The sequence below is a fragment of the Choristoneura fumiferana genome, chromosome 30 (genome assembly GCF_025370935.1).
Source record: "Choristoneura fumiferana chromosome 30, NRCan_CFum_1, whole genome shotgun sequence".
Taxonomy (NCBI): Eukaryota; Metazoa; Arthropoda; class Insecta; order Lepidoptera; family Tortricidae; genus Choristoneura; species Choristoneura fumiferana.
The window spans coordinates 1620586-1632595 of record NC_133501.1 but is presented as its reverse complement, the minus strand read 5'-3'; the positions used below and the strand labels follow the sequence as shown (position 1 = coordinate 1632595).

Below are 12010 nucleotides of genomic sequence, written 5' to 3'. Positions count from 1 at the left end.
AGCCATTCATCGTATAAACTGACAAGAGTATAACTCTCCTTGTATCATTCAAAGGTTAACTGGAAGAGATCCCTTTAAGGGATAAGTTCGCCTTTGTACATCTTATTATCCTGTGTTCTGTTATTTTCATGTGTTTTATGTACAATAAAGACTTTTACAATACAATACAATACAATACACTACAACTCTTAAATAAAAATTTTTCATGTCTGACTGACTGTCTGTATGTCAATAGACCATCTAAAATGACCCCAGCTGCGTATATTTTAGTTTTGCTTTGGAGAAGGGCTCTGCTAGCACTGGATATTCATAAATACCTACAAATTTGTAGAGAACCCTGGGTGCGCCAGTCCGACTCGCAAGTGGCCGGTTTTTTTTATTTCATTGTGGAGTCGCCCTTGATACCTTGATTACATTTGCAACAAGCGTCCAATGTCTTAGGCCTTTATGAAGTGTATATGAGGATCGAGGCAATACAGTTGATGCAATAGATATTCAGGCGCCTTAAGGAGGAGGTCCTCAATTTGTCTGTATGTTTTTTTTATATGTTTCATCATCATCATCATCCCAGCCTATATACCCACTGCTGGGCACAGGCCTCTCAGAACAAGACTATACCACGCGGGCCCAGTGCGGATTGGGAACTTCACACGCACCATTGAATTGCTTCGCTGGTTTGTGCAGGTTTCCTCACGATGTTTTCCTTCACCGCAAAGCTCGTGGTAAATTTCAAATGTAATTCCGCACATGAATTTGGAAAAACTCAGAGGTGCGAGCCGGGGTTTGAACCCACGACCCTTTGTTTGAGAGGCGATAGGTCAAACCACTAGGCCACCACGGCTTTATATGTTTGTTACGCAATAACTCCGCCATTTGTGGACCGATTTTCAAAATTATTTCTTATATTCTTAGGAGATAGATTATATTTAAGTACATTATTCTACTGTGTAAAGTATAAACATTTATCAATGCAATTAATTACAAAACAAAAACTGTATGTACAGTTTGTATATCCATTGTTCAAAACTTTAACCAACAATTTGTTCTACAGTGACATAATAGACAGCAACGAATTAAGCAACGAGACTGATCTCTTCGCTTGTGACAAGAGCAGCATCAGCAGCTCCGAGCCGGAGCGTCAGCCCGACCGGTACATAAACATCAATAACAACGAGGAGCCCAAGAAGAAGGCTGTTGTGGTGTGCAAGAGGCCCCGGAAGAGGTCAGTGGACAGTGTTTGTTTATATGGAAAATACTACTGTTTCCCTGCAGCTACATAAATATGTATGAACAACCTTAATGTCATGTTAATAAATAAAGTCGTACATATTTTTGTAATTTTGGCCGTATCAATATCTTAATTTATAGTTAACTGTACATTAGACTGACCCCCTGTTTCACCATCCATTGTTTAAATTTATTTGACGGATAAATGTGACGCCATCTCTATTTGTTTTGTTGGAATTGACGGAGACGGCATCACATTTATCCGTCAGTTAAAATTAATTAATGGGTGGTGAAACAGCCCCTTAGACTATTTCGAACACCTTGCATGTTCACTAAGCTCGTATTATAAATTGTTTCAGATTCAGAAAACGCGTAAAGAAACGGCAGCCGGCGGCGGAGCGCTCCGATTCTGACGCCTCGAGCGACTCCGCGCTCCCTCTGAGCCGCATGGTGGTAGACCCGACCGCGCGCCCGGAGCCCGAGGGCGAAGTCATGGGCGTGCCCAATATCATCATCATCACTAAAGGTACGCTGACTCTGACTCTGATGGTGATGCCTCAAGCGACTCCGCACTGCCTCTGAGCCGCATGGTGGTAGACCCGACCGCGCGCCCGGAGCCCGAGGGCGAAGTCATGGGCGTGCCCAATATCATCATCATCACTAAAGGTACGCTGACTCTGACTCTGATGGTGATGCCTCAAGCGACTCCGCACTGCCTCTGAGCCGCATGGTGGTAGACCCGACCGCGCGCCCGGAGCCCGAGGGCGAAGTCATGGGCGTGCCCAATATCATCATCATCACTAAAGGTACGCTGACTCTGACTCCGATGGTGATGCCTCAAGCGACTCCGCACTGCCTCTGAGCCGCATGGTGGTAGACCCGACCGCGCGCCCGGAGCCCGGGCGAAGTCATGGGCGTTCCCAATATCATCATCATCACTAAAGGTACGCTGACTCTGACTCTGATGGTGATGCCTCAAGCGACTCCGCACTGCCTCTGAGCCGCATGGTGGTAGACCCGACCGCGCGCCCGGAGCCCGAGGGCGAAGTCATGGGCGTGCCCAATATCATCATCATCACTAAAGGTACGCTGACTCTGACTCTGATGGTGATGCCTCAAGCGACTCCGCACTGCCTCCGAGCCGCATGGTGGTTCAATAAGCCGTAGTCGCCTAGTTTAGTGGTTTGACTTATAATAATGAATAATAATAATTTATTCGTCAGACAACATATATTAGATCAATTTATTTGTTAGTACACAACTTACAAAAATTCAATTAAAAATTAATACAATCAATGAGAAAATATAAAAATTGAAATCACAAAAAATAAAATAAAATAGAATTAAAATCAAATTAAATAAAATGTCAAACAATAAGAACAAATAAAATCCAATTACAAAATTATGAAGAGACACATGCAGTGCCACTAAAATATACCAATTTAGAATAAAATAATTTAAAATTACAATTAGAGAACAGACAGATCAAATTTAAAATTTTAATATAAAATACTGTTCTAAAAGTTCGTCACCAGGCGTTTTTGATGACGTGTGCTTTGGTCCAGTGTTGCAATATCGAACAGATACATCCTCCAATATTGCATGTAGAAGGCAGTTACTGCCGTCCCTCATCCTTTCCGTGGCTGCTGATTTTCGTTTGCGTATGATGGCTCCAAAACTATCTGTACGCTTCTCCGCACTTCAGAATGAGGGCAGCCGCAGCAGCATCCTGAAGGTGTTATATTGGACCTTCAGAGCATTGAATGACTTTTGTGTAAAGCGAACCCACAAGCTGCAGGTGTAGAAAGTCTGGCAGTAGGCCTTAAAAAGAGGTAGACTTATGAATGAGTATGGCCTCTCCAGTAGGATTTGGAGCGTTTGTGTGGGCCCGGGCTAATACTACTTAAGGGCCTACCTAATTAATTAAGAGAAGTCTCTTCGTTCCATTCTCCATACAAACATAGTCCCGGTCTCAATTGAAAACTAGGCAACAGAAATAGATGAAATTTCGTAAGTATGGACTAGACGTAATTATCTTATGCCTGTTGTTTTCAGATTTTCATATAAATGTGTAATATCAGAGTTACAGGAGCTCAAAAGTCAACAAAAAAAAGATATCAACTTTGCACGAGAATTACACTAATATTTTTTTTTTTACAAAATCGAAAAAAACACAAGCATAGAAAATATAACGAATATCTTGATTGTAAAATATCATTGATTTCTGTGCTATACTTTTCGTATAATATGAGGACAACGAAACCCAAAATTCAACCGCCCAAATCTCGATATAAATATAAATGATAAATATAATATATAAATTACGGACGTCGTTGCGGAAGGAATGGGGGGAGGGGCGGCTGTGAGCGCTTATGTCACGAGCGATAAAGACAGCAATATCCCAAACGAATACCTAACTTCTCTTAACTAGCTGCGATTTTTTTTTACATAAAACTGACCGTGATTGACACCTATCTATCTTACCTGATGATTTTGTCAAATACCGTCTTCGGTAATGATATACTAGGTCTCCAGAGGGGGTTGGGGGCCCTTTACAGCCCCAAAAGTCTTTATATAGATCCGCGCCTGGGATTGTGGGTTCATACTTGGCTCGAACCTCGTGAGTTTTTTTTGTAATTCGTATGCGAAATTGGTGGTGAAGGAAAAACATTATTAGGTTTCACACATCTGCGATGTTAATCAATGGTCTGAGTGAAGCTCCGAATCCGCACTGGGTCCGCGTGGGAACTACAGCCCAAGCCCTCTGATTTTGAGAGGAGGCCTGTGCCCTAGCAACGTTACGCCAGAAATGTTGATTATAATTATCTAAAATAACACAGTTTTTTAATTGTTTCAGATTTTAAACCACGCATCAAGACCCCAGACAGGAAACCTTCAAAGCAAGCCACAGATAAAACTAAGGCCATAGACAACACAGCTAAGGCAAAGGCCATAGACAAGACCACAGATAAAGCCAAGGCCGTAGACAAGACCACAGATAAGATAGACGAGGCTTCGGGTGATGCTAAGGAAAAAGTTGATTTGGATTTGAGGTCTTGTGATGAGTGCAGTCTGTCGTTCCGGGGCGAAAGAGGATTGAGGTATAGAGAAAACCTGCTTTTAAATCTAGTTATAGTTATATATAGTTACAAAATATACTTAGTGGCAAAAATTTCGCCCACTCTACATACAAAATTACCTATTTCTGCATACATTTGAGGGCCAGATTTTTTGCCGCTCAGTAACCTAAACCACTGAAACTAAAGAAGTTTGACGACCCAGTGGTTCGAGAACCGGACGAAATTTGAGGTCCCGGGTACGATTCCCGGTCGGGGCATATCTTTGTATGAAAATACGAATGTTTGTTCTCGAATCTTGGGTGTTTAAGTATGGTATCTTTTATTAAATTATATTTTACCAGATAACTCACGTCTGAAATCGAGTTTTGTTCGACAAGTTTCGGGCTAATTCGTAGCCCTTCTTAGGAGCAACGCGACTCGGCGGATGTTGCAACACGCGCACGCTCGATTTAAGACGTGAGTTATCCGGTACAATATCATTTCATATGATATTAATTTTATTTATTTATTCTATAGCAGAGTTACTTGCAATTTAAAAATATTGATCTACTTTTTTTTTCAGACGCCATATGAATATGACACACTTCACCCCAACCAACAAATACCAGCAAGGAGCAAATCCTTTTTAAACTGCATCATTTCTGGTTCAGGCAAGTAACATGAACGTCGTTGATTTTTTTTAATATACAGTCGAATTAAATATGAAAACATATTTTGAAATCACGAGAATTGTACAAGGAAAAATGAAGCGTGTTTGTAATGCCGTCTCTATCCATCATATCAAGATTCAATGTGTCAGAGAAGGAAAGTAGATCGCAAGCTTTGTGAATGCATCTATTGTATTTTATTATGTAAACAAATAAAGTAACATAACGAAATGCATATCGGTTTAATGCCGCGACATGTTTCGAACCAGTCTTAGGTCCTACTTATGGATTGAAACTTTTTTACACGTCATAATTTCAACCATCTCTTGAATAAAAGAAGGACCTGAGTAGTTTTCAATAAGGCGCAGACGCTCGCATTCAGAGTTTGCCATAGCACAAATTTATTTGAACTGGTAACACTGTTGAAGGTGTGACTTCCTTTATTTGCCAAATAGCGCGCCAAAACGCATCGAAATCAAAAATCAGTGATAAATAAATTTCTGAGAAACTACTAAAACCGTTTTTCTACAATTGGTAGATAACCTGACTACCTGTCTCCACTTTAAGTTTGTAGTACTATTTACGAGACACCTTGTATAATCTATTAGAATAGATTAACCTGTGCTCTAATTAAGACCAGCTAACGCGTTAAACTTTGTTTCAATTAACCCTAAAGGTCCAAGCAATTTTCAATAAATTTGTGCTATGTATTTTATTAATTAAAATAAATGTGTTCCGTTTAATAGTTGTAAGGGTTTTTCGGTGTATTTTGGAAGTTTTGGAAATGGTGTGTGAGTTTGTTTGGGTGACGAAGCGTGGAGTCGTCGGTGCTGTCTTATTACATACATGGGAAAATATACAGGGTGTGCCCTTTAACAGGGGCAAATAATTAAAACATACATCGTACTCGTCAAAGTAAACGATATTAGTTCAGCGACTTTTAAGAAATGGCAAAGATGAAGAAGATGGCCATTATAACCAACACTTATTGCAAATAAATGAATTATGAATTATGATGAAGCGCGTTAAAGTTCGGGAGCCCGTGAATTCACCGTGCTAAATGGGGAATGGGTGAAAATTTGTCGCACGGTGTGACGTCACGCGGAAATTCTACTCTGGCCCTATACCACGAAGTGCAAAACTCGAACTTCGTATGTTGCCGTCCCGCTGACGCTTATGTCATTTAATACGCGAGTGAAAGGGACGGTGCGGTACGAACTTCGATTTGCGAGTTTCGTAGTAGCCCATCAGATAACTAAAGGGCGGATGGTGGATGCAATGTGGCGACGAAAGCATAAGACGGATAAGACTTTTATTAAACTTCGATTCATATTTTTGTACAAAAATGTACAGAAGATTGAGTGATGGTGATAATGTTCCTAATAATGGTGGAGTATCACTTTACAAATACGCACGTCTTACATCTGTATGTAAAGACGTCATTTTCGCTACATAAGTGAATAGTGAACTATAAAGGGAATGCACTAAAAACAACTTATCTTTCAATCATGTTCTCTTTTTTTAAACCAATTGTATTCATATCCATATTACGTATATCGTTCGACATAAATTGCATCCGCCCACTGCTGATAACCTAACTAACGGATTAATTAGAATGTTTAAACATTAGATGCTCGTGGACAGTGGTGATTGCTTTCCATGCTTTTGATTACACGAGAAAAAAAAACAAATTGGTAATTTATGTTTCTACGTTATTTGATCGAATGAGCAGTCAATTAATATTGTGCAATAGAAGCGGCAACGCGTTAATTTATTGCACGCGTTCGTAGGGTGCGTAAATGTAATAAGACAGCATTGAAACCATGAGGCAGGGTCAAAAATCTGTGATTGAAGGCATAATGTGATCGTAGATTATTTAGGGATTGTGCGTGGAAAGGTCCTATGTTTAGATGTGGCAACACTATTGGACCAGAAAGAGGAATTCTTCATAATGTCTCTGACCATGGGGCTTTACATTCAAGGTTCGATTCTACTCGCATATCTGAGCTACATTTTGTTTTGTGACATTTTCAAATAACTTTAATTTAGAATATTTATTGATCCTCAAAGTTTAATCGTTAAATCAGTGTATCGGACATGGCGGTGTTATGGTACGGGCGGAATTTAAATAATTTGACATTTGCAAATGTCATCTCTTTAAGAGAAACATTTTATCAATTTTTCAATAAGGTATTTGAAAACTGTTAAATTTGCCATATCCTTTATATTATTATATAAATATAGATACACAGACAATGTTAACCGAAGAGAAAAATTAATTCGGTTGAAAATTGGATTTACGAGTATAGAGATTTTTTGAAAAAATATATATCTCTTTCTAAAACGCTATTCTCTATGCAGCAAGTATTGCGCTACTTGCCTGTGACGTCACACGCAAGTAAGTCTTTCTCTGTCTAATCTTGAAATTCAAACCTTCATAACTCTGTTATATTTAAAGATATCTTAAAATTGTTTTCTATTCGATTACATGCATTGTCAAGTTTTAATTTATAAATAAATAAAAATAGTCAAATACCGTCACCTATTTATTGTTGTATTGGCAGTATATATAGTATTGCATACATTGAAAATTACATTTAATCTGTATGAAAGATTTTTTTTAATTTATTTATAAAAAGTAGTTACTTAGCTCAGTTATGCGAATATAATCGAATCGAACCTTGCATTTAAAGCCCCATGCTCAGAGACACCCTGTATAAGTAAAACTGATAGTATCTATTGTGGCATCCCCACGCAATACAAGGTATTTATTACCATACTAAAGCTGTGGACTTTTCTTCGCACAAACTAAACGCAGGGTTCCCATAGACAAAAAATTGCGCCGGGACTAGAAGTTCCGCTTTTAATATCCACTCATAGTGCGTATTTGGATCGAAATGTTGGTGCGTTTGAAAAATTATGTCTAAATTTTAATGTTAATATTTATATTAAACCTTTCAAAAAGGTAAGGTTTTATTAAAAAGTTTTTACTCTTGCCTTTTGCTGATCGTTGCTTAGCGACGAGATAAAAAAGCTTGTTTAAATATTTGTCTATGGTGAGCTTGCGATGGAGTATTGAATCGGCCGTTTTTCAGTACAAAAATGTATTACAAAATTTAATGTTCTTAACATTCTTTGGGACTTCTATCTCTTTCTAGTTAGATTAATAAGCTGTATGTAGACTTGGGAACTGAGGGCATACCTAGTAAAAACTATTATAATTTCTAATTTCATGAAACTCAAGTCCAAGCGTAATGCGTAAAGGCGTAATGGCAAGCGTAAGGCTGTGTTTCCACCAGTGACGTTGCGAGGAATGTGGTTTAACCAATGAACGCTTCATTTACCTTGCTCGACTCAGCTGAGCTGTTTCCACAAGGGCAGTGCTAAGCGAGGATAGGTAAATGAAGCGTTTATATTGGTTCATTTTGACATACACTCGCATCGCATTCTCGGTACTGGATCACTATTGGTCTTATCTAAATTGATTTAAAATCAAAATGTAGTTCAATTTTACACATAAAATAGCAGGTTAATATAATATAATATGACCCTAGTTCCCATACGGTTAGCACGACATGACAGTTCTTATTTGTCGCTCTCAACGACCTAAACAGGGCTCGGGTTGATAATGTACTACAACAGGCAAAAGTAGGGTAAATCATCAATAACTGGCCACCTTATACTGAAAATGAATTCTATTTATATGTGACCAGAATTCATTTTAGTATAAGCTGGCCAATAATTGACACTATACTAAAAAAATTACTCTGTTACTACCTAGGTAGCTAGAGTTAATTTTTAGTGTAAGTTGGCCAGTTATTGAACGATGGCCAGCAATTTACGATTTACTCTACCTACATCACACCAAAAGTACAGTACCTATATTTTATGATTTAAATTAGGGTTTTGTTCCGCGTACCTTGATTTTAGAGAAGCTCGATATTTCGGCACAGTTGCATGCGCCATGATCACGAGACGACTGGAGGGAGAATTGGGGGGGGGGGTATGTATGGTATAACTGAGGCTGTATTGCCTAACGTTTCTGACGTTCGCGATCGCAATCAAGTGACAGTTTTTGTATGCAAAATCTTATTCTGGTCTTATTCTTCATATCTCTGTATGTAACGGTAGCTTAAAAATTGTTCTTCCTTTAGTTAACACAAATTGTCAAGCTTTGGTTTACAAAATAAAAAAATCATACTCTATTATAGATATCAATACATGCATTATCATATATTAATATATATCATTCTAAGTATTCATGTTTTACATATTCATTTAGTTTATATTGTACATTTATGTATTACATTATTTATATATTTGATTATTAATATATTTGATGTTTTACAATGTGCATTTCTTATTATTTGCGTAGGTACATTATGATAGTTTATACATTTTGAATTACATTATTCAGGTACTGTACATTTATGGTGATGGTGATGTACATTATGATATCTTTACACTTTAGTACCTTGGCACTGTATGTCATCTGACAATTTTATACAAAAGTTCAAACGTAAAATAATAAAGTTTTAGTACCTACCTAGTACATTTATCGGCCAAACCTGTCTTAGAACATAATAAAATTAATAAGTATGACACTCCCCCAAAACCACATTCAAGCATTCTTCATCTTCGTGATTTTGACCAGAATGTACGCTGTATCTTATCTACTATTAAAGATTCTATAATATTATTATATTCTAAGACACCATGTCGGTCTAACCGTTAGTCTATTAATCAGATTTTAGGTAGAATTTTTGGTACAGCGGTGTTTTAATGTTAAAATAATGTTGCAATTGAGATGTTTTTCGTTGTCTATGCATAGGTGTTGCTAGTAAGAATTAAATATTAATTTCACAATTAAGTTTTTCCATACTTTATGTATGTTTATTTAAATTAGTTATGGTGCTAAGTTTATTTCGTAACGATTTTATTAATAGATAATTTTAATATAATACTATAATTATTTAAATAGATTTTTGGATTGTATTTTTTTTTTGTTTTGTTTTTAGCTAGTCAAGACTTGGGTTTGGCGTCCTAACACTTGTGTCATTGTAATTTAAATTATATGTCTAAGTGAGAGTTTTTATTATTTCATTGGGGCGTGCGCGTTCTTGATAGAAACTATTTGTTATATAAATTATATAGCCTAACTTTAATTTAACTGCTGTGGGTGCAAGTTTGAAAGGTTAAGCCGAGAAATTTTAAAACTTTAGTGAAATTTTCTAAAATGAGACATTTGATAGATGTCACTTCATAATATTTTGTACGGGATGACAGCTATCAAAGGGCGCAAATAAATCCTTAAAAACTGTAAGCATTTCAAGTTTTATTTTATTGCAAAGTTAAAAGATAGACATATAAACTTGCACCTTAAGGACCATAAATTAAAGAGTTTGAACAAGAATAAAGGGATGGTAAAAGTAGCAACATTAAGTATGTAGAAGCAGTAAGGAATACTTCACCACTGTAAGTTGTTGATACTCAATGTCGTAGCCATCGGAAGGCTAAGGGTGCCTTGCTAAGAGGCCCTTACTCTCAGGAGAACACTAGACCTTAACTATTATGAATAAAAAAGAAACCTAATGGTGACTTTACGCCATGTGAAAATAATGAGCAAAAATGTGGGCGCCAATTTTTATTGCGCTATGGTTTTGGATTACTCGGTGCTATTTTTATTGGACAGTTATCTACCGCGGCATGTATCTATAATGAACGGAAATCTAAAGAAGGCTTGACAACACTAATTGATCATGGCAACCCTTCGGATGTCAGTTACTTTTGCTCGTCCTTCTATTCCTGGCCATTTACTGCGAAAGAAATTCGAACTACGTATCGAGTCATCCTGCTCAATTTAATAGGAAAGTAAGAGGGACGATATGATGCCTAATTCGAATTTCGAAGTAGCCCGCGTTCAAACTCTCTGCCATAGACTAAGTTATTTGCTTTTTATTTTTATGATCTCTGCCGCGTGTTCAGATCTCGGTGCAATATGGTGTTGCCATATAATTATATTGATTGAGTGCTATTTTTCGCATTAAGATTTTTATTTTGTTTTTCTTAATTATTGTAACTTTGAACACTTCTGTATTTTGCCATGGAACGGTACGGTACGGTTCTGGTGAACGGACATCGTCCTGATTTCATACATTTTTGTTGTTATAAAAGTCATAATAATGAATGCTCGGGAGGACGAGAACAAGATCAGGGATCGTAAAATGCCAGCAAATTTGAATGAAATTACATAATAATATGACAATTATGACAGCACTTCAATGAATTTTGCTAACATTATTACGAACCTTCGACATAATATAACATTATTTTTTATCCTGAACTTTTGTATTTTCCAAAACAAATCAAAAAATTCCTACAGTAGAATCGTAAAGTCTAACGATTTCTTTGTATTGTCACGAATATATGTTATCTTTCTGTCTTGAAAGCGATAAGGCCGCCTATTCATTACCTTGAAACATTTTCTTTATGTACCTCTGTTTTCTGTACTATTTAAATAGGTAACCATAACCATATGGTGATTGATGTTAAGAGTCATTGTATGTAATGTATTGTAGAAGTACAGTACTCTTGGAACTGTATCGTTCCCGGGCAAAATATGATTGGTTTACGGGCATTGTTCTAGGATGACAAAGTTTCAATATTTTGCCATCTGGACCACAGACATTCGCGCTAAGTACAGAAGGTTTTATGATGTCTGTTCTTTATGGATTATGTTCCTTTTAAATGATTTGTATAAATTAAAGATTGTCTTTTAATTAAAAATAAAATTTAATATTATGAAATGTTTTTGTTGGCTTTTTATATTTTTAGTCTGAATAATATAAATGGGTTTCCCGGGTAAAAAAATAGTCCGTCAATTAGATCAGAAAATAATTAACACGTGTTTTTTCTTTAGTCAATAAAACAAGAAATGAAGATGAAGGTGTCAAAGTTCCGGAGTAAGGGTCCGTGAGGTCACGGTGTGCTAAAGTGACGCACGTCGTGATGGCACGCGGAACCTTATCTATATCTTTATCATATTTTGTTGAGAAA

At 37.1% G+C, this 12010-nt stretch overlaps 1 protein-coding gene across 1 annotated transcript; it reads left to right on the top strand.

Annotated features, from left to right (window-relative positions):
• The first annotated feature begins 968 nt into the window (after nt 1-968).
• On the top strand, nt 969-5299 carry LOC141444454 (uncharacterized). Its single transcript, XM_074110002.1, has 5 exons — nt 969-1222; nt 1587-1796; nt 2172-2311; nt 4085-4328; nt 4870-5299. Exons 1-5 carry the CDS (start codon nt 969-971, stop codon nt 4934-4936), a joined length of 915 nt encoding a protein of 304 aa, XP_073966103.1. The 3' UTR covers nt 4937-5299.
• Nucleotides 5300-12010: the final 6711 nt, after the last annotated feature.

What these genes read in the sequence shown, in the direction of transcription:
- LOC141444454 (XM_074110002.1), top strand. Translation starts at nt 969, where the DNA reads ATGCAATTAATTACAAAACAAAAACTGTATGTACAGTTTGTATATCCA. An exon ending in TGCAAGAGGCCCCGGAAGAG is followed by an intron (nt 1,223 to 1,586) that starts GTCAGTGGACAG and finishes AAATTGTTTCAG; the next exon opens with ATTCAGAAAACGCGTAAAGA. An exon ending in TATCATCATCATCACTAAAG is followed by an intron (nt 2,312 to 4,084) that starts GTACGCTGACTC and finishes TAATTGTTTCAG; the next exon opens with ATTTTAAACCACGCATCAAG.